Source organism: Pithys albifrons, chromosome 5 (genome assembly GCF_047495875.1).
Source record: "Pithys albifrons albifrons isolate INPA30051 chromosome 5, PitAlb_v1, whole genome shotgun sequence".
Taxonomy (NCBI): domain Eukaryota; kingdom Metazoa; phylum Chordata; class Aves; order Passeriformes; family Thamnophilidae; genus Pithys; species Pithys albifrons.
The window spans coordinates 75,221,046-75,244,865 of record NC_092462.1 but is presented as its reverse complement, the minus strand read 5'-3'; the positions used below and the strand labels follow the sequence as shown (position 1 = coordinate 75,244,865).

The 23,820-nt window shown below is 49.1% G+C and overlaps 1 protein-coding gene across 4 annotated transcripts in view; it reads right to left on the bottom strand.

The window, feature by feature from the left end:
- Positions 1-23,413, bottom strand: part of ATRN (attractin) — a 182,927-nt gene extending 159,514 nt beyond the window's left edge. For all 4 annotated transcript variants that reach the window (XR_011697956.1, XM_071557080.1, XM_071557081.1 and 1 more), the window contains exon 1: positions 23,054-23,413. Coding sequence is in view for 3 of the 4 variants with exons in the window: in XM_071557080.1 (XP_071413181.1) it covers positions 23,054-23,340 (287 nt within the window). In the remaining variant the exon portion in view is untranslated. The remainder of the gene's footprint in view (positions 1-23,053) is intronic.
- Between the last annotated feature and the right edge of the window lie 407 nt (positions 23,414-23,820).

Here is a 23,820-nt window from a genome sequence, read left to right as displayed (position 1 = left end):
AGGATAAAAATTTATCACAGCAACAGTGACTACATGAACTGTTGGGTCCCTCACACAAAGCTCCCAAAATTGGGAGAACACAATTTTCCAGCAGAAAGCTGGAAAAGTAAAACCTTGTGGTTAAAAAAAAAAAACAAAAAAAAAAAAAACCAGAAAAAGCAAAACAAAAAAAAAACACCCAAAAAATTAAAAAAAAACAAAAAAAAAAAACAAAAAAAAATCCCCAAACCATCCCTCCCCAACATCACAACTTTCTTAGGAATGAAAAAATATGACTTACTGAAAGTAAATTTTATATATAGAATTCCTGAGAGGCTTCTAAAAAGTCAGGATTCCTCCAGCAGTGGGTTTGGGAGGAATTCCCAGCTGGGAATGGGAAGCAGAGGGTAGAACCCCAAGGCAGCTTTGCTGTCAGCAGCTCTCCAGGAAAAGCCACAGCACAACACACATTATTTGGCTTTAATTGATTCCATCCCAGGCTGCTGCTCTCAATTAAGAGTTTCACAAACCTCAAGACATCTTTGCACGTGGTTAAATTTTAATATAAAAGTATTTTTCCCACTTGGGAAAAACCCTGATATGGTGATTAGAAATAAAACACCAGGATGTGCTCCCACAATGAATAATCCCAATAAAAAGCTTAAAAACTACTGAACAGGTTTGGAAAGGGAAGGACAAAATGTTCTGAAATTATTGATTTCCCATTTCCAGTGAATGTCCCTGGGATGTCCAGGAGGGAGGGAGCAGCTCATGGAATGGATGGTGCTGGACTGGATCATCCCAATCCAGGGATTAAACCTCAAAAATGACGTCCAGCGATTGAAATCAATTTCACTTTGGCACCTTTAAAGCACCATGGAAGGTTCTGGGGCTGAGAAGAACCAGCTGCAGGCCAAGAGCATTTCCTAATGAATAAAGATCTTCAGCAGAAACATCAACCAGAGCCCCTCAAACAATCCCAGGGGTGGAACACACCCACCCCTTTGCCAACAAGTGATGGAATGAAACCCTCTCCCCTGACAGGGCCCTGGCACTGCCCAGAGGATCACAGAATCCTAGAATGGATTGGGTTGGAAAAGACCTCCCAGATCATCAAGTCCAACCCTTGGGCCAACTCCAGTCCCTTTACCAGATCATGGCACTCAGTGCCACGGCCAAGCTCAGCAGAAAAACCTCCAGGGATGGGGAATCCACCCCCTCTCTGGGCAGCCCATTCCAATGCCTGAGCACTCTCTCTGCAAAGAAGTTTTTGCTGCTCTCCAACTTCAATTTCCCCTGGCAGAGCTTGAGCCCATCGTGCCCCCTTGTCCTATTGCTGAGTGCCTGGGAGAAGAGACCAACCCCCACCTGGCCACAAATTTCCTTCAGGCAGTTCCAGACAGTGCTGAGGTCACCTCTGAGCCTCCTCTTCTCCAGGCTGAACACCCCCAGCTCCCTCAGCCTCTCCCCACACCACTTGTGCTCCACTCCCTTCTCCAGCCTCGTTGCTCTTCTCTTCTCACTTGGGTTGGAAGAGACCTCTGAGATCATCAAGTCCAAGCCTTGATCCAACCCCACTGGGATCACTCTGGCACTCTGTGCCCTGGGCTGGTGATCACAGTGGGGTTGGATCAAGACATGATGGATTCTCTGTCCCTGGAGGTGTTTAAGAGGACACTCAGTGCCACATCCAGTCCCTTCTCCAGCCTCGTTGCTCTTCTTTGGCCCCACTCCAGCCCCTCAATCTTTTTCCTCAACTGAGGGGCCCAGAACTGAACACAACACTCAAGGTGTGGCCTCCCCAAGGCAGAGTCCAGGGGAAGGGTCACTGCCCTGGGCCTGCTGGCCACGCTACTTTGGATCCAGGCCAGGATCCCATTGCTCTCCTCAGGGCTCTGAACAATAATTTCCTTTTCTCTCCTTCTCCTTTGTCTTCCCAAACACCTCCTGCTGGTGAACAACAACCACCCAAGGACCAATTGCTGCTTCTGGGCTGCTTTTTTTGGTTTTTTATCCTTCATCTTAAGAGGCTTTTTCTGCAAATCCCAGTGAGCTGTTGCTGCCTCAGCCCCATTCTGTCACTCTGCCCACCCTGCTCTGCCAGGAGGGGGGTGAGCTCTGCACCCAGGCCCCCCGATGACATCATCAGTGACATCATCACTGTACAGCTGGGCCCCCAGGTCGGGAATGAAAACACCACATCAAGTTCCAGCTTTTCACTTTCTCCCTTTCTTCCCAGCATCATGGAATGGGTTGGGTTGGAAAGGACATTAAAGATCATCTCATCCCACCCGCTGCCATGGGCAGGGACACTCCCACCAGCCCAGGGTGCTCCAAGCCCTGTCCAACCTGCCCTTGGACACTCCCAGGGCTGAGGCAGCCACAGCTTCTCTGCCCAACCTGTGCCAGGGCCTGCCCACCCTCCCAGCCACCAATTCCTTCCCAATATCCCACCTATTCCTGCCCTCTGGCAGTGGGAAGCCATTCCCTGTGTCCTGTCCCTCTAGGGCCCTGTAAATGGTCTCTCCATCTTTCTTCCAGGCTCCTTGAGGTACTGCAATCCCACCATTAGGTCACCGTCTTGGGTTGAGAACCTTCTCTTCTCCAGGCTGAACAACCTCAATTTTCTCAGCCTGTCCTTCCAACAGAGCTGCCCCATCCCTCTGGTCACCTCCATGGTGTCCTCTGGTGTCCCTCCAGCAGCTCCATGTCCTCCCTGTCCTGTGCTGGGAGCCAGGGCTGGATACAGGGGCAAGTGGAATCTCAGTGGGGCAGAATCCTCTCCCTCCCCCTGTTTGAACCCTTCCCCACCCCTTTAACACCTCCCCAGCTGCTCCTTTCCATACTCACAACATGTGGGGGCACCTAATTAATCAATCAATCACTCCCAGGCACTCAGCAATAGGACAAGGGGGCACGATGGGCTCAAGCTCTGCCAGGGGAAATTGAAGTTGGAAAGCAGAAAAAACTTCTTTGCAGAGAGTGCTCAGGCATTGGAATGGGCTGCCCAGAGAGGGGGTGGATTCCCCATCCCTGCAGGTTTTTCAGCTGAGCTTGGCCATGGCACTGAGTGCCATGATCTGGTAAAGGGACTGGAGTTGGACCAAGGGTTGGACTTGATGATCTCAGAGGTCTTTTCCAACCCAATCCATTCTGTGATTCTGTGGATGTGGCACTGAGTGAGAATCCACCATCTCTTGATCCAACCCCACTGTGATCACCAGCCCAGGGCACAGAGTGCCCTGGGCTGGTGATCACAGTGGGGTTGGATCAAGGGTTGGACTTGCTGATCTGGGAGGTCTTTTCCAACCCAATCCATTCTAGGATTCTATGATATAAATGACAGAATGGAGTAGAAACTCTTCAGCTTTGCCACTCACCAAATGTGAGAAGCCCTTCCCAGGTCACACACTGACTGCACTCCACCTTTTGGTGGTTCCACTGAATCCAAGAGGCTTTTTCTAAACCCCACATTGCATTTATTTATCCCTTAGAGGTGCCTTCATCCTAAATGTTGCTTAAAAAAACACTCCACACACACATTTATATTGTGCTTAAAAACAGCATCACTTAATAAAGGCAAATCCACCTCACAATTACTGGTTGTCTCAATCATTTTTTCCTTTAAAATTCTCTTAAGCCCCTGTTTGCTCTCAAGGTCACACTGATGGGTCTGTAGGTATCAGATCATCTTTCCCTCATCCGTTTTTAATTTTTTTTAATCACTATTCCACAGCCCAAAGACTCAACAAGTGCCACTTTCCATGACCAGCTTTTCACCTTCTTCACCTCATTTTTAAAACTGCTCTTAAAAGATGATGAGCACAACTGCTCAAGGGCAAAATTTGCTTATAATTAGATGAAGAAAAGATTTTTAAAAGTGAATTAAGGCTATAGAGGATATAATAAAATTCATGAAAATCGAATCAAAGCATTAAGATTAAAAGAGTTGCAATGAAAAAGACAGAAAATCTGATTTGAAGCAGCAAACGTGAATCCTGCCAGGATAAATAATCAGGACAAGGGACAACATGGGGCTGTTTTAGGGGGAACACAATCCAAGTGTTGTGCCTGGGACTCCTTCAGACTCCCTGGGTGCAAACAAGTAATAGGAGATGTATCCATGTGTCCCATGTCCTCATTCCAGCACTCAGGAGGAGCTCTGAGGTCTCATGGTCAGCCTGGGAAAGGGCTCAGAATTCCTGCAATGCCTGGGGTGGAAAACAGCTCTCCAGGCTGGGCTCTGATCCCAGAAATCTGGTGGCACCTCAGCCTGCAGGAGCTGGGAAGTATCTCCTTGTGCTGAATCCCAATCAAAGCTGTTGTTCAGTTCATAAATCCATCCTGGAATTCTGTCCTGTATTAATAATTCACTTGGAGGGGGAATTGCTACACCCTCCAAGTAAAACTTCAGGGAAAACACAGGGAAGGACTCAAGGGACAAACCACAATGGTGAAAAACACAAAAAAAAACCCAAAAAGACACAAAAAACCCCACAAAAAACGCACAAAAAAACATTAAAAACACAAAAAAACCCTAAAAAAAACCACAAAAATCCCCCAAAAACACCAAAAAACCACCAAAACCCACAAAAAACAAAAAACAAAAGAAAAAACCAAAACAACAAAAAACACTAAAAAGAAAAAAACAAAAAACACAAAAAACCCAAAAAAAACCTAAAAACCCACCCAAAAATGCCAAAATCCACCAAAAAAACCCTCCAAATCAGACCAAGTGATGCACAACCATTCACTTCCCTTCCCCATTTTCACTCCTGTTTGGAATTTGCTGCCCTGAGTTTGCCATGGATGTCCCTGGGAAGGAGCTGCCTTTGGTTTCACCTGTTCACACAGTCATGGGACATTCTGAGCTGGGAGGGACCCCCAAGGACCATCCAGTCTGTCCTAGTTCAGCAGAAGGGACCAGCTAACCCTGTGTGGGGGTGATCAAAGCTGTGTATTCTACCCCCTTTATTCATTCCCCAAGGTCAATGGGCCATTAGCAGCAACTGCTCAGGGAGCCATTATCACCTTCACACCCAGCCTGAGGGGGGCGGAGCTGCCAATGGGCCATCAACAGCTCAACACCCCCTGGCTCCCAGAGTTAATCACCCATTGTGTGAGTCCTCGCCCAGGGGGAGGGACTGGGTGCTCCCTGAGGGTACATAAGTGGTGGGCTAGAAGACCTCGGGAACTTCTCCTTGGACCTAGAGCAGCAGCAGGACCTTGACAGGAGGAGATCACTGCTCTCGACCAGACCACAGCCCTCACCTGCACCAACAGGTTTTTCTTTTCCTTTTGCTCTGGACTTAGGGGAACCACAGGGGTCTCAGCACAAGGGCAAACAAACCCCCTTGGGTTTGTGCCCCAGGACACTGGGTGATACTGCTGCGGTTTTGTGAGTTGAAAGCAATTTTCCTTTTGTGTCAGTGTCGTTATTGTAATATTGTTATTAAATTTTAGCTCTGACTTATAATCTCTCTTGTGGTGAGTTCATTTCCCCTGCTGGCTCGCCTTTAAACCAGCACACAGTCCAACCCTGGCCCTGCACAGACACCCCAACCATCCCACCCTGTGCCCCAGAGCATCATCCCAACCCTCCTGGAGCTCTGGCAGCCTTGGGGCCGTGCCCACTGCCCTGGGGAGCCTGGGCAGTGTCCACCATCCTCTGGGGGAAGAGCCTTTCCCTGAGACTCCACCTGAGCCTGCCCTGGCACAGCTCCAGCCCTTCCCTGGGTGCTGTCCCTGGTCACACAGAGCAGAGATTAGAGCTGCAGACCCTGAAGGGTGTCCCCACAACCTCCTTTCCTACAGGAACATTCCTGAAGATGACCTGGGATGAGGCTGTAGGTGGCACATTCCCATCATCTCACTTTGGTCCCCCCAGAGAAGAGCAACGAGGCTGGAGAAGGGACTGGAGCACAAGTGCTGTGGGGAGAGGCTGAGGGAGCTGGGGGTGTTTAGCCTGGAGAAGAGGAGGCTCAGAGGTGACCTCAGCACTGTCTGGAACTGCCTGAAGGGAAGTTCTGGCCAGGTGGGGGTTGGTCTCTTCTCCCAGGCACTCAGCAATAGGACAAGGGGGCATGATGGGCTCAAGCTCTGCCAGGGGAAATTGAAGTTGGAGAGCAGCAAAAACTTCTTTGCAGAGAGAGTGCTCAGGCATTGGAATGGGCTGCCCAGAGAGGGGGTGGATTCCCCATCCCTGCAAGTTTTTCAGCTGAGCTTGGCTGTGGCACTGAGTGCCATGATCTGGTAAAGGGACTGGAGTTGGCCCAAGGGTTGGACTTGATGATCTGGGAGGTCTTTTCCAACCCAATCCATTCTATGATTCTATTTTATGTCTAATCAGCAAGACCTTTGCTACCAAGATCAGGACAAGATGATACATAATATACTGAAATTATATATATCAAAGCTACTTTGGACAACTGTTTCCCACTGCTGACCTGTCCTCTTTCCTTAGACAGGATATTCCACATTAAGGAGCATCAAACAAACCTCCACTACAATTATTTTAACTCCACACCTCAGTAATTGCAGAGCTTTACCCACACCACAAGTGTTTTCACACATACTGGGGAGCAGAGGCAGCTGCCAAAAAAGAAAAACAACCCAAAAATAAAATTTAGAAACTATTATTTTCACTCCTTGCAGGAGTTTCAGCAACACACAACTTATTAGGGCCAAAGTTTTTCCTGAGCTGGTTTTTAAAGACTTAAAAATCAAGAGGAAAACGTTCTAAAAAGCACTGGAAAAGAACCTCTGACTATCTGAAATGCCAGATAGTCAGGGGAGAGAGAGAGATAAATGTGTGTGTGTATTTAACCCCATTAAATTATAGCTGTCGGGGGGGGGGGGGGGGGGGGGGGGTGGTGTATTTAATTGGAGTTAAAGGGAAAGCATCTTGTGCCAAATGACAGCCCTGACCTGCTGTTAATTCTGAGCCATGGACAGCCCAGACTCCAGAGAAGTCTCCACCTTTTCCTGCTCCTCTCATGTGTAAGTTGGGAGAATTTAAGAATTCTCCACCTCCAAATGGGTGTTTTTAATCCTTCAGATATCCCAGAGTTACCAGAGACGTCACCCAGAGGGGTTTAAATCCCCCAGCACTGATGGGCAGTGCCCCCCACCCACCTGCCCCTCAATTTTCAGGCTGAATTTGCTACTTCTGGTCACACCAGGCACAAAATCACAGAATCACAGAATGGATTGGGTTGGAAAAGACCTCCCAGATCATCAAGTCCAACCCTTGGTCCAACTCCAGTCCCTTTACCAGATCATGGCACTCAGTGCCATGGCCAAGCTCAGCTGAAAAACCTCCAGGGATGGGGAATCCACCCCCTCTCTGGGCAGCCCATTCCAATGCCTGAGCACTCTCTCTGCAAAGAAGTTTTTGCTGCTCTCCAACTTCAATTTCCCCTGGCAGAGCTTGAGCCCATCGTGCCCCCTTGTCCTATTGCTGAGTGCCTGGGAGATGTTTCACTGGGAATCCCAGGCTATTCTGAGTTGGAAGGGACTCACAAGGATCAAGTCCAACTCAAGTTAATGGCCCACACAGGGGATTGAACCCATGACCTCGGCATTGCTACAACCAAGTTTTTTAACCAACTGAGCTGATCTCAGGGTCTCCTCCCATCCCGTTCCATCCCACTCCACCCCATCCGCTTTGAAAACAAGCCAAGCTCAGGCACGGGGGACTCTCTGATGCCTCCCCAGCTTTGATCTGATAACACCATTCTCACATCCTGATCTTTTTTGGTCTCCTAATTCCACATGACAATTCCTGTGGGTGCTGAAAGGAGAAACTGGGCTCAGATTTCAACTCCATCCCTTTTAACCCACAATATCCTTTTCCATCAGCCTCAATGAAGATGATTTAGGCACATTTATAGCAACATTAACCACATTTTTCTGCAGGGCAGCTTTATCCTCAGAATAGACAATTGAATCCCAGTTGCCAGGCAAAAGTACCATCTAAATCTGCTCCCAAACCTCCAAATTCCTGGTTAAATTCCACCATCACCAGAACATCTTGAAAACATGAAGAATTTGTCCTAATTTCATAGATAGGGAAAGGAGGGGGATTGGATGATGAACTGCACTGGTCTGGGGTCACTTTTTCCCAAGGAAATAGTAAAGTTGGAGGCTGGGAAGTCACTTCAGCTTTTCCAGCTGGATCACACATTCCTCTTTCCACCAAAAATCCAAATCCTGGCATGTTCCAACATCCAACCTGCATGGAAATTGTTCCTGTGCCATTTAATTCTGCTGGGACTGACAACATTTTCCTGCTGGCCCAGCTGGAAATGAGCCAGGAATTCCTATTGGAACATGTTTTAGCCAAGTTTTTTTGGGGTTCACCACATAAATTCAGATGGATCAGAGACATCCAAAAGGAAATCAGGAATTCCAGCCCTGTGAGACTGGAGGGAGGTGCATGGGAGGGAAGCCAAGCCCTGGGTTTGTCTCTGAACCACATCAACACCTCCTCGAGATGATTCATCCTCCCCAAGTTGAACAAGGGCAGTTTTAAACACCCATCACCGTCCCCCAAATGCAAAGCAGGGCCTTGAGAAGGGGCTTAAACTGTGAATGTGAGAAAAAAACCACCAAATTTCCAGTCCCACGTTCCCAGAAAATCCATCAACTCCTTAAACCCAAGTGCACCAACACAGTCAAAGCAAACAACAACTATAAATAAATGCAGCTGGAAAGACACAGGGAAATCTTGGACAATAAATGTTGAGGTTTTCAACAAAAATAAAACCTGATCCTTCAATTCTGCCCTTTCCTGAGCTCTCTGTTGAAAAAAAATTAAAATTACAGATCCACAGGTGATCTCAAAACTCATTATTTTCCACTGCAATACTTGGAATTCAATTCTTTGCTTCCAACAAACCAGGAACTTCAAGGTCTGCTCAGAGTTTGGAGGGAGTGGAACAGTTTTTTAGCAGCACTGAGGGGAAATAATGCTGGAATTTTCCCTGATTTTTAACTTGCAGCACTTTGATGGAAATCTTGGAATCATCATCATCTTGATGGAAATCTTGGAATCGTTATCCTTGATGGAAATCTTGGAATCATAATCCTTGATGGAAATCTGGGAATCATCATCCTTGATGGAAATCTTGGAACCATCATCATCCTTGATGGAAAACTTGGAATCCTCATCATCCTTGATGGAAATCTTGGAAGCATCATCATCCTTGAAGGAAATCTTGGAATCCTCACCATCTCTGCTGATTCCACACAGAGATCCAGCTCTGAAATCCCTCCGAAATTCCCTCTAAAGCTCCCCATCATTCCTGGGATTGGCGTTGGAAATCAATCATTAACCAGGCAGGTGCAAAGCCCTGGAATGAAAAACCTTCCCCAGAGCACCTTGGAAAAGTTTCTTTTGGAGCAGCTCAAACATGTTGTGGAGTGTGACAAGCAGAGAATCCCCCAGCTGTGCTCAGGGTGAACCCCGATCATGGATTTTTTCCCTGGATAAGGTGATTTCCACCCAAAATTCCTGATAAATCAACATGTGGAGCTGTGGAAGGGAGGAGATAATGGCACAAGCACAAAGAAATCTGGGGGGAAAACCACCAAAATCCACCCAATAGTCACCGGAGGAGTCATTTTATTCCATGGAAATGATGGAAATACAGCAGGGATGGAACCAGCACAGCTTGAATCAGAGAGAAACTGAAGACAAAATTATTCTCCCCCTTCCCAATGGAATAATATCAAACCCAGCCCAAATTTTCTCAATGGAAAAAACCACTTCTGACCTTCTGCATTCGAGTTTATAAGAAGGAGGTGACAAAAAATGTTAATTTTTGTGTGCCAAAGCTTTTTTTTATCCTTTGAGGAGACAAACCCACCTTGGAGAGGGATATTAAATTTTCATGCAACACAAACACTGACTAATAAAGTCTTGCAGAGCTTTCCCTGCTTTGTTTCTTCTCAGCTTAAAGAAAACAGCAAAGAGGGAAAAAAAGGGGCTGAAAAATCAGGAAGGAGAGGGGGGAAAAATCATAGAAAATCTGGGAGGTTCAGCAGCTGGATTTGTGTGTGTGGAAAGCTCGTGGTAAAGGATACTATGGATAATTTCCACCCCAGCAAGGGGAAAAAGGGAGTTGACACGATGGAAATCCTTGGTTGGAACGCCCAGAACACGCTGGTGGGGGCCCTAAAAAATCTTAATGTCACTTCTGAATTTTCAGGGAACTGAAAAATTCCAGGGCTGGTGAAGCTGCAGGAAAATTTGTTTGACCAAAGGAAGCCACTCGAGGACCAGGAATGTTATCCAGATCCTGAGGGGTGTGGAAAACCACTTCCCATGTTCTGATTGGGAGTTCACTGCCCTTCTTCAGCTGGAATATTGCTCAGCTCATCAGGAAAACACTGGAATTCTCCTTCCTGCTGGGAGTCCATTGGCTTTAAATCATCCTCCAAGTGTCCCACTATCCCAAAATCCCGAATTTAGCTGGAGATGGTCACAGGAGCTGCTCTGTGTGAGTTAAGGGCTCTTCCCAACCTTGCCCATGGCCAATCAGGACAGAGAATGCCAAGGATTTCAGGATCCACAGGGCCAAACTGTGACTGGAACGCTCTGCATGCAGCACAAATCCACGGAAAATATCCAAAGAATGTCCATCCAGTGAATATCCATCCAATGAATATCAACACACTTAAAATATCCAGTGAATATCCATGCATTGAATATCAATCCCATGATTATCCATCCAATGAATATCCATGCACTGAAAATATCCAATGAATATCCAACCCATGAATATCCATTCAATGAATATATCCAAGGAATATCCATCCAATGAATATCCATCCAACGAATATCCAGTGAATATCCAAAGAATATCCATCCAATGAATATCCATCCAATGAATATATCCAAGGAATATCCATCCAAGGAATATCCATCCAAAGAATATCCATCCAATGAATATGCATCCAATGAATATGCATCCAATGAGTATCCATGCAATGAATATCCATCCACTGAAAATATCCAAAGAATATCCATCCAATGAATATTATCCAAGGAATATTCATCCAATGAATATTCATCCACTGAAAATATCCAAAGAATATCCATCCAATGCATATTATCCAAGGAATATTCATCCAATGAATATTCATCCACTGAAAATATCCAAAGAATATCCATCCAATGCATATTATCCAAGGAATATTCATCCAATGAATATTCATCCACTGAAAATATCCAAAGAATATCCATCCAATGAATATTATCCAAGGAATATTCATCCAATGAATATCCATCCAATGAAAATATCCAATGACTGTTCATGCAATCATTATCCATCCAATAAATATCCATCCACTAAAAATATCCAGGGAATATCCATCCAATGAATATATCCAAGGAATATCCATCCAAGGAATATCCATCCAATGAAAATATCCAAGGAATATCCATCCAATGAATATCCATCCAATAAAAATATTCAAGGAATATCCACCCAATGAAAATATCCAGTGAATATCCATCCAATGAATATCCATCCAATGAATATCCATCCAATGAATATCCATCCTGTGAAAATATCCAAGGAATGTCCATCAATGAATATCCATCCAATGAAAATATCTAGTGAATACCCATCCATTAATATATCCAATTAATATCCATCTACTGAAAATATCAATTAATATCCAGCCAATGAAAATATCCAAGGAATATCCATCCAATGAATATCCATCCAATTAATACATCCAATGAATATCCAATGAATATCCATCCAATTAATACATCCAATGAATATCCAATGAATATCCATCCAATTAATATATCCAATGAATATCCAATGAATATCCATCCAATTAATACCCATCCAATTAATACATCCAATGAATATCCATTCAGTGAAAATATCCAAGGAATACCCATCCAAGGAATATCTTTTGCACAGGGAGGGGAGGGCAGCAGTGACAGTCTCAAGTGGATCCAAAGGACTTCCACAAGGATCAGCCCCAAACAAAGCAGAGGGAACAAAAGCAGGGAACAAAAGGCAAAAAACATCATCATTTCAAGGAGCATCTCGTTCAAAGCCACACACAAAGCAAACCATGGGCTCTGTTCCCGGCTGGAAAATCGATTATCCCATTTTCCAGCCCTAATTCCAAGGGGTTTGCGGCGGTTCCAGGGGCAGATGTGAGTGAGAACAAAGGGCTGTGTTCCTTTTCCCAGCGGGAATTCCAGCTTGGAGCAGCTCCCTGCAACCACTTCACCTACAGAATCACTCCACTCTCAACCCCATCCTTTGCCTTTTTTTTTCCCTGGATTTTCCAGGGTGGGATTTAATAAGAGCTCCTGCTCGCTGAAAGTGTTTTAAGTGCAGGAAAAAAAAACAACAAAAAAAACCACAAAGCTCTCCCAGATCAAGGAGTTCATTCCAGGCACTTGAAGGAAAAAAAAATCCTTCCAGGAAAGTGTTTAAGAAAGGAGCACCCAAGGGTGTCCTGAATTAATGGAATAAGGCGCCAGCTTGGGCAGCATTATCCCAAAATATTGAGGATTTTCAGCATGGATTTCACAGGCAGGAAGCTCAGGGTTTGAAATTGGATTGCAGAGGAACAAGCCAGTAAAAGTCCAATCCATTCCATGAATCCCAAGGATTATTTAACTTTATCAGGACATGACAAAAGCATTGCTGGCCCTAATTTATTTTAATTAAAAAAGCAAATATTTTGTGTGAAAACGGTGCTGATCTCAGTCATTTGTTGGGATTACAACAGAAATTATTTATGTTAAATGTAAATTGATGAAGATGGTGGGATATTTTATTAGCTTTTCAGAGAAACTGTGGCTGCTCCATCCCTGGAAATATCCAGGTTGGACAGAGCTTGGAATAATCTGGGACAGTGGAAGGAGATGATTTTAAGGTCCCTTCCAACCCAAACCATCCTGAGATTATTTTGATAATGAAAGAAACAACCAAGACTGGGAAATGATGGAAAAATCTGGAGCAGTGTCAGATAACTGGGAAGCGACTCAGGCAGGAATTCCCTGATATCCAGATTATTTAACCATGGAAAAATGAGGCAGCAACGATGACACTGCAGATAAGGAGGTGTTTGTGTGTCTGAGGGTCTGATATATCCCTGGAATTGGAAGGAAAGGGAATGTATGACCCTGGAATTGGTAGGCATGGAATGATGTGAGCCTGGAATTGAAAGGGAAGGGAATGATGTGAGCCTGGAATTGGAAGGGAAGGGAATGGTGTGAGCCTGGAATTGGAAGGCATGGGAATGGTATTTCCCTGGAATTGGAAGGCATGGGAATGATATTTCCCTGGAATTGGAAGGCGTGGGAATGATGTGACCCTGGAATTGGCAGGCAAGGGAAAGTTGTGAGCCTGGAATTGGAAAGCAAGGGAATGGTGTGACCCTGGAATTGGAAAGCAAGGGAATGGTGTGACCCTGGAATTGGAAAGCAAGGGAATGGTGTGACCCTGGAATTGGCAGGCATGGAATGATGTGAGCCTGGAATTGGTAGGAATGGGAATGATATTTCCCTGGAATTGGCAGGGTAGGGAATTATATATCCCTGGAATTGGAAGGCAAGGGAATGGTGTGACCCTGGAACTGGCAGGCATAGGAATAACGTGACCCTGGAATTGGCAGGCATGGAATGATGTGAGCCTGGAATTGGCAGCCATGGGAATAGTGTGAGCCTGGAATTGGCAGGCATGGGAATGATATATCCCTGGAACTGGAAGGCAAGGGAATGGTGTGAGCCTGGAATTGGTAGGAATGGGAATAGCATGACCCTGGAATTGGTAGGCATGGAACGATGTGACCCTGGAATTGGCAGGCATGGGAATGGTGTGAGCCTGGAATTGGCAGGCATGGGAATGATGTGAGCCTGGAATTGGCAGGCAAGGGAATGGTGTGACCCTGGAATGGGAAGGCAAGAGAATGGTATGACCCTGGAATTGTCAGGCATGGGAATGATGTGACCCTGGAATTGGCAGGCATGAGAATGGTGTGAGCCTGGAATTGGTAGGCATAGAATGATGTGACCCTGGAATTGGTAGGCATAGAATGATGTGACCCTGGAATTGGAAGGGAAGGGAATGATGTGACCCTGGAATTGGAAGGGAAGGGAATGATATGACCCTGGAAATGGAAGGGAAAGGAATGGTGTGACCCTGGAATCAAAAGGGAAGGGAATGGTATGACCCTGGAATTGGTAGGCATGGAATGATGCGAGCCTGGAATTGGAAGGCAAGGGAATATATCCCTGGAACTGTCAGGCAAGGGAATGTTCTCCCCTACCTGCTCCATCCAGAAGTCTCCACATCAGCAAACAGGAGCAGGACAGGACTCATTCCTGGTCAATAATTCCAACAGCCAAAGCTCCAGCAGGGAAGGTGCTGGATGTGTGGGAAGCAGAGGGGATGGAGAGGATCCCGAGGGAGCTGCTTTGTCCCAGGGCTCTGGATTTCAGACTGAAAAGGAGCAGGAGCTCATTCCAAACAATAACAAACCTCCCCAACTCCAGTATTTGTGCTGGACCTTCGGGGGAGGTGGAAAGTGCAGGACATCTCAGATACTTAAAAAATACAGGATTATTTCACAGGTGAAATTCTGTTCTTAAAACAGACACCTTAAAATATTGGATTGTCCAACAAAACAGCAAGAGGAACAACAGAATTCAGAGTAAATGTTACCCAGGGGCTTCTCTGTCTGTGAAAAGACCATTTAAATAAATTCACGGGATGGTTTGGGTTGGAAGGGACCTCAAAGATCACCCAAGGACATGGGCAGGGACACCTCCCCCCAGCCCAGGATGCTCCAAGCCCCAAAATACAGAATATTTATACATTATATTCATGTGTAGACAGACAGAAACATAGACATGCACACAGAAAGATACCCACACACCTCCCCAGCAAAACTTCAAATCCACAGTTGGAAATAACGCCCCCAGCAACTAAATAAAAGCATCTAAATGTTCTTTTTTCCCCGGTGTATTCATTAAAATTGATTCTGTTGAAGTATTTCCTACTTGAATGGCTTAGCCCTTTATTCCCAAAGGCACAATGTTGGACTGAGCCCTTCCTGGGAGGGAAAAATCACTTTAAAGCACAATAACAGCCTAATGAAAAGGCAGGAGCAGAACAGGGATCAGGCACAAATGCAGCCCCCAACCCTAATTGCAGCACTTTAATTAATTTGACTCAAATCTCCAGCATCCTTGGAGCTAAAAAGCACTTTCCTGACCCCTCCAAAGCTTCAAACTGCCTCAGGTGTCCTTTTCAAGACAATGGGTTTGGGTAACAAGCTTTGGACCAAAAGTTCCCCATTTATTTTTCAATGATGGTTCTTTTTCCAGCTCAGGCTGTGATTTCCCCAAATGCAGAGATAAAATTCCTCTCTGGCCAAGGACACACCAACTCCTTCATAATGTTCAACCAGTAACATAGAACTGCTGCCATTAAATTAATAAAAAGGGAGTTAAAGGATATGCTGTAATCTGTGATCTTTTTCTGCTTTTTCTGTCAGGTTGGGTGGTTAAAATAAGTATTTTCCATCTCCCACCTCAAAAAGAGTAAAAGTATTACCATGAGAGGAGAACCTGACACACAAAATCCAGATTCCTGGAATTATTTGGTATTTCATTATACAGCCAAAATATTATTTTCAGCTCAAGTTCAAGACCAAACTGCCCATCCCTGAGCCCACAGGCAGAGACTGTTCCAGAAGTCAATCCTTATCCTGAATTGCTTAATCCAATCCCTGACAATCTCAGGACAATAAATCTGTGTGAGCCAGAGTTCATTTCTTACCCTCTGCTTCACCTCCCCTGGCAGATGAGGAGGGGCTGAGGGAGCTGGGGGGCTCAGCCTGGAGAAAAGGAGGCTCAGGGGGGACCTTCTGGATCCCTGAAATTCCTTGGAAGGAGGAGGGAGTTGGAGGGTTCGGGCTCTGCACCAAGGAACAGGGACAGGAGGAGAGGGAACAGGTTCCAGTTTTACCAGGAAAGGTTCAGGTTGCATAACAGGGAAAGTTCCTTCATGGAAAGGGCTGTCAGACATTGGAACAAACTGCCCAGGGCAGTGGTGGATCCCCATCCCTGGGGGGATTTAACAGCCCTGTGGATGTGGCACTTGGGGACATGGGGCAGTGGTGGCCTTGGCAGTGCTGGGGGATGATTGGACTGGATGACCTGAGAGGGTTTTTCCAGCCTTAATTCCACCTGCTGATGAGGCAGGAGGCTGGCAGAGCCCAACTGGGGCAGGACCAGAGGTGTCACCGAACTGCAGACACCACCTTGAGGAGCTTCTTGGTGTCCAACCTGCAGGACCTTCCTGACTGTCCAACCCTCTGCCAAGTCCACTCCTGTTCTCCAGAGCTCATCCCACGATGCTGCTGCAGCTCTGGAGCATCTTCCAGCCCTGCCAGCAGCACCTCCTCTCTGCCCAGGTCCCACGGCAGCCTCCACCAGCCCAGGAGGTTGGCACAGAAATGAAAACACCAGGGCATGAGGCACAGCCCGGATTTTCTAGGTCAGTATTTTCTCGCTCAGCTTCCGTTGTCACCGAGATCTTTATCTCTGAGCAACCAAAGCTCACAGAGAGTCACCTCAAATCCTTCCTGAGCCAACCTTAGAGCAGCACGGATGGGAAATGAACACAACACTCGAGATGTGCAGCACTAATGGGGGAAGGTGTTATCTATCCATCCAAATATGCAGCTTTCCCAAGGAAGAAGGGAATTGGAATATGGGATCCTGGCCTGGATCCAAAGTAGCGTGGCCAGCAGGCCCAGGGCAGTGACCCTTCCCCTGGACTCTGCCTTGGGGAGGCCACACCTTGAGTGTTGTGTTCAGTTCTGGGCCCCTCAGGTCAGGAAAGAGATTGAGGGTCTGGAGCGGGGCCAGAGAAGAGCAACGAGGCTGGAAAAGGGAGTGGAGCACAAGTGCTGTGGGGAGAGGCTGAGGGAGCTGGGGGTGTTTAGCCTGGAGAAGAGGAGGCTCAGAGGTGACCTCAGCACTGGAACTCCCTGAAGGGAAGTTCTGGCCAGCTGGGGGTTGGTCTCTTCTCCCAGGCACTCAGCACTCAGCAATAGGACAAGGGGGCACGATGGGCTCAAGCTCTGCCAGGGGAAATTGAAGTTGGAGAGCAGCAAAAACTTCTTTGCAGAGAGAGTGCTCAGGCATTGGAATGGGCTGCCCAGAGAGGGGGTGGATTCCCCATCCCTGGAGGTTTTTCAGCTGAGCTTGGCCATGGCACTGAGTGCCATGATCTGGTAAAGGGACTGGAGTTGGACCAAGGGTTGGACTTGATGATCTTGGAGGTGTTTTCCAACCCAATCCATTCTGTGATGATTCTGTGATTCCTGAGCCAACCTTAAGAGCAACACTGATGGGGGAAGGTGTTATCTATACATCCCAATATACAGCTTTCCCAAGGAAGAAAGGAAATGGAATATTAATTCGATGCCCCCACGCTCATCCCTGGCTGGAGGGTGGGAGGGATTAGCGGGTAATGAAGCCCAAGTTGTGTCTTTACAACTGCAGTGCAGGGGAGGCCACAAATGGAGTCATCAAAGACACGAAGATAAGACAGGCTGATAAAGGTGATTAAATTACATCTCTCACTCAACCAGACAAGCACATGGAATGCATCACACTCAGAAAACCATTCTCACCTGCCCTTCTACTTCCTGTTTGTACCTACAGCATCTGAGAACACACCAGGTCCTTTGAAGCCAAGCTCTTGAGAGCCATGGCCAAAACCGAACCCTCCTGCAGAGCCATTTCTGACAGACAGAGCAAACTCGAGGCGTGGGAAAGGACACACGTGACTGAAAAACCCTTGCACTTCTCAGGGCTCAAAGTTTAAAAGCATTATCAGAGAAACTTCAACTCCTTCATAAAGAAATAAACAGCCAAATAAACCACCTCAAGAGAAAAAAACCGCTCGTTATATTCTCAGGCAAACTTTTAGAGCAGAGTTATATGTGAGAAAGGAACAAGAAGTTTTATCAAAACAGAGAAGAGGACAAAAAAATTGAGGTTCTATTAGCAGTGGATATATACCAATCTTTTTTTATTTACCAATTCTTTTATTTACCAAATTTTTTTATTTACCAATTTTTTATTTACCAATTCTTTTTTTATTTACCAATTCTTTTTATTTACCAATTTTTTATTTACCAATTTTTTATTTACCAATTCTTTTTTTATTTACCAATTCTTTTTATTTACCAATTTTTTATTTACCAATTCTTTTTATTTACCAATTCTTTTTATTTACCAAACCTTTTGTTTTTTTTACCAAACCTTTTGTTTATTTACCAATTCTTTTCTAATTTACCAATTCTTTTTTATTTACCAATTCTTTTATTTACCAAATCTTTTGTTTATTTACCAAACCTTTTGTTCATTTACCAATTCTTTTTTTATTTACCAATTCTTTTTTTATTTACCAATTCTTTTTTTTATTTAGCATCATTCAGAAAATCAGCTTCTGCTTTTACTTAAGTCCACCCCCCTTTAAATGATCAACATCCTAAACCTCTTGAGGAAAGTAACAGGTAAGTGGCTATTTCATAAAACTCCCTCTCAACTAGAGGGAAATTCTTATCATGACAGTGGTAAAAAGACATTAAAAAGGCAGCTTTGGACTTGCCCAGCCTGGAATAATTTCTATATAAACCCCTTTCCAATTGGCAGCATCACACACCCATCTAGAGACTGTCAAAAATACAAATAAATAATAAAAGTGGTTTTCCTCCAGAGTTCAGCTTCCACAGACAAATCCACAAAATCCTTCCCCCAAATCCACAGGGAGCATCACCCAAGGGTGCTTGGTGCTCCCAGCAGCTCCCTGAGAAAGGAATCAGTGCCCAGGATAATCATCATTCCCTCATTTCCTTCTTTTCCAGGAGTCAGCCCTGCCCAGGAATCCACCTGGCACTGCACGAACACACCCAGTGCCTGTCACTGCCACAGCTGGTGAACCCAAGGCAGGTTCACCTCACACAAACCCCGGGCAAAACAGCCAATCCAGGCCTATTCCCATGAAGATTTCCATTGGGATAATCTCACAACCCAAGTGATTATCCCAACACCACCAGAACTGACCTTGGCACTCCAGCCATGCTCTTTCCAGCACCACCCAGCCCCAAAATCACCTCTGTCCAGTGCAGACATTCCCACACACACATGGCCTGATCAGGCATCTCCAGCCCCTTTTTGCCTTTTTCCTCCACAAATAAAATTATCCTGCAGTGGCAGAGCCCTCCCACCACCCTCTGTCCCATTCCATCCCTTCCAGCTGTTCCCCCACAAACCCAGAGCTGTTCCCCCAGGCTGTTACTCCCAGTGCCCCTTCCCAAGAACCAGCACCATTCACAGAATCCCAGACTATTCTGAGTTGGAAGGGACTCACAAGGATCATCGAGTCCAACTCTTCAGTCAATGGCCCACAAAGAGGATTGAACCCATGACCTTGGCATTGTTACAACCAAGTTTTAACCAACTGGGCCAATCTCATTCCTGCTCCAAAGGCTGAGCCTCCCAACTCCAGCTGCCCCCCTGAAGGTCCTGCTGCTTCTCCACTCTGCACACCCTCTCCTGGAGTGCCCTTTCACCAGCACCTGCTTATCTGCCACCAGGAGCTCCTTTAACCCCCCCAAACACCCTGCTGTCTCCACCCAGCCCTAAGTCTGCCTCCCACACCTTCCCCTGCCCCTCCACACTGGTCCCAGTCTGATCTAGTCTCCTCCATCTCCACACTGGTCCTTCTCCTGTGTCTGTCCCAGCCCAGAACTCACCCCACATCCTTCCCCTGCCCCTCCAAACTGGTCCCAGTCTGATCCAGTTTCCCCCCATCTCCACACTGGTTCCAGTCTGAACCAGTCCCCCCCATCTCCACACTGGTTCCAGTCTGATCCAGTACCCCCCATCTCCACACTGGTCGCAGTCTGATCCAGTCCCCCCCATCTCCACACTGGTCCCAGTCTGATCCAGTCCCCCCCATCTCCACACTGGTCGCAGTCTGATCCAGTCCCCCCCATCTCCACACTGGTCGCAGTCTGATCCAGTCCCCCCCATCTCCACACTGGTCCCAGTCTGATCCAGTCCCCCCCATCTCCACACTGGTCCCAGTCTGATCCAGTCTCCTCCATCTCCACACTGGACCTTCTCCTGTGTCTGTCCCAGCCCAGAATCACGCCACATCCTTCCCCTGCCCCTCCAAACTGGTCCCAGTCTGATCCAGTCCCCCCCCATCTCCACACTGGCCCCAGTCTGAACCAGTCCCCCCCATCTCCACACTGGTTCCAGTCTGAACCAGTCCTCCCCATCTCCACACTGGTTCCAGTCTGAACCAGTCCCCCCCATCTCCACACTGGTTCCAGTCTGAACCAGTCCCCCCCATCTCCACACTGGTTCCAGTCTGAACCAGTCCCCCCCATCTCCACACTGGTTCCAGTCTGAACCAGTCCCCCCCATCTCCACACTGGTTCCAGTCTGATCCAGTCCCCCTCATCTCCACACTGGTCCCAGTCTGATCTAGTCCCCCATCTCCACACTGCTCCCAGTCTGATCCAGTCCCCATCTCCACACTGCTCCCAGTCTGATCCAGTCCCCATCTCCACACTGGTCCTTCTCCTGTGTCTGTCTCAGCCGAGAACTGGCCCCACATCCCAACTGTTCTCCAACCACAGCTCCTCCTCCTCAGTGCTCCCAGCTCCATCCCAGTATAAAACCAGTCCCCACCCACCCACCATCCTCAGACTTCCACTTACCCAGCCCCCAAACCTGTCCCTGGTGTCCCAAACATGTCCCCCCACCCACTCCCCTCATTCCCACCTTCTCTCCAGACCCACCAAACCAAACCCAACATCTGCCAGGCTCAGCAATCCCCCACACAGTGCCCCAGTGCCCCACACCCACATCCCTGCCCTTACCCAGCTCCTGAGAGCCACAGCAGACCCTCAGGGACCTCCCCCCTGCAGCCCCACCCACCAACTCCCAAAATTCAGCCCCCTCAGACCTGCTTCTTTGTGCTACAAACACTCTGTACTCACCAACCCACATCCCCTGAGCCCCCTCCTGCAGCCCCCACCACTCCCCTGCCCTGTGGACCCCACACCTGACCTTCCACACTGTCACCCATCACACCCATGCCCTTGTCACCCTCTGTCACCCCTCAAGCCTGACCCCTCACGGCCACTTCCCCTAAACCTCCCTCTTTGCCCCCAGATATCCCTGTTGTGCCCCCTCCTGGCTCCTGCACAGCTCTTTACACCCCATGGCCCTGGATCAGCCCTCACACTCACCCCCCACTGTCCCCAGACTCAGCCAGGGTCACCCCAGTGCCCACTGTCCCCTTCCCACACTGCCATCCTGCCCTAACACCTGCACCTGTGCCATCACCTGGGCCAGCCTCTTATCTCTGTTGTCACCTGGGTCTGTCCCTCCCCTTTGCCTTCACCTGGATCTGCCCCTTACCCTCATTGTCACCTGGTCCTGCTCCTGACTTTTATTGTCACCTGGACCCGCCCCCTCCCTTTATTGTCACCTGAACCTGTCCCTTCCCTCTGTTGTCACCTAGACCTGTCTCTCACCCTGACTGCCACCTGGTGCTGCCCTGCCCTACTGCCCTCACAGTCACCCCTGGACCCCCTCACCCTTTGGAGTCCCCAACCCCACTTCTGCCACATGTTTCCCCCCAAGTGCTCCCATGGGCAGCCTGACCCGGGGCCACCGAGCCACTGCCATGGCCCCCCGTGCCCCCTGCCCTGTCCCTCAGCCCCGGTGTGGCTCCTGCACACTCCCCTCTGTGCCCCAAACCAGCTCCTCACCCTCTAACCAAAACTAGTCCTTTACCCCTGTACCCCAAACCAGCCCCTCACCCCAAACCCAAACCAGCCCCTCACCCCATCCCAATCCTTATCCCTGTACCCCAAACCAACCTCTCACCCATAATCCAAACCAGTCCTTTATCCCTGTACCCTAAACCAGCCCCTCACCCCAAACCAGTCCTTCATCCCTGTACCCCAAACCAGACCCTCACCCCTAACCCAAACCAGTCCTCACCCCTGTATCCCAAACCAGCCTGTCACGTCCCTACCCCAAACCAACCCCTCACCCCGTACCCCAAACCAGCTCCCACCCCAAATCAACCTCAACCACAAACCACTTCCTCATTCCAAACCAACCCAGACCCCAAACTAGCCCATGTACCCCAAACCAGCCACCAACTGTGCACCCCAAACCAGCCCCTCAACTCTGTACCCCAACCCAATCCTGCACCCTAAACCACTTCCTCACCCCAAACCAGCCCCGACCCCAAACTAAATCCTGCACCCCACCCCAGCCCGTGTCCCCTGCACCCCAAACCAGCTCCTGCACCCCAACCACTTCCTCATGCCAAACCAATCCCAACCCCAAACCAACCTGCACGCCAAACCAGCCCAACCCCAAACCAAACCAAACATAGCCCTGTACCCTAAAGCATCCCCTGTACCATAAAGCATACCCTGCACCCCAAACCATCTCCTGCACCCCAAACCATCCCCTGCACCCCAAACCATCCCTGTACCTCAAAACATCCCGTGTCTTCTGCACCCCAAACCATCCCTGTACCCCAAACCATCCCCTGCACTCCAAACCATCCCTGTACCTCAAACCATCCCGTGTCTTCTGCACCCCAAACCATCCCTGTACCCCAAATCATCCCCTGTACCCCAAACCATCCCCTGCACCCCAAACCATCCCCTGCAACCCGAACCATCCCTGTGCCCCACCCCAGCCCGTGTCCTCTGCACCCCAAACCATCCCCGCACCCCAAACCATCCCTATGCTCCAAACCATGCCCTGTACTCCAAACCATCCCTGCACCCCAAACCATCCCCTGCAACCCGAACCATACCCGTACCCCAGCCCAGCCCGTGTCCTCCGCACCCCAAACCAGCCCCGACCCCAACCCATCCCCTGCACCCCAAACCATCCCCTGCCCCCCACCGCAGCTCTGTCCCCCACCCCACCCCGGTCCCCCGGCCCCCGGCCCTCCGGCCCCCTGACCTGAACCTGCCGCCGCAGTGCTGGCACTGGTCGCCCACCCAGCCGGGGCGGCACTCGCAGTGGCCGGAGCCGGGCTGGCAGCGCCCGCCGTTGGCACACGGCTTGTCGCATTCCTTGGGCAGCGCCGCCTCCTCGGCGGCCGCGGCGGCCGCGGGGCCCAGCAGGAGCAGCAGCAGCAGCGCCAGCAGCGGCGGCGGCGGCGCGGGGGGCAGCGACAGGGACAGCGCCAGGGGCAGGGGCAGCAGCGGGCACCCCCCGCCCCGCCGGCCCGGGGCCCGCCGCGCCATCTGCCCTGCCCGGGGGCGGCGCAGCGCGGACCAGGCGCGGCCGCGGGGCCTCCGCCGCTCCCGCTACGGTGGCCGCGAGTGGGGGGGGCGGGGGCGGGACCGCGACGTCACCCGGGACAGGGGAGGGGACAGCGGGGCGAGGGTGGCGGCGGGGCCGGGGAGGCACCGGGAGAGGGGCCGGGGAGGCACCGGGAGCGGGGATGGGATCCTGCGCTGCACCGGGAGCGGGTCCCTGTCACATACACATCCTGCGCTGCACCGGGAGCGGGGCTGGGATCCTGCACTGCACCGGGACCGGGGCCGGGATCCTGCACCGGGAGAGGGACCGGGGAGGCACCGGGAGCGGGGTTAGGATCCTACACCGGCAGAGGGGCTGGGATCCTGCGCTGCACCAGGAGCGGGGCTGGGATCATGCACCAGGAGAGAGGCTGGGATCATGCACCGGGAGAGGGACCGGGGAGGCACCGGGAGCGGGCACAG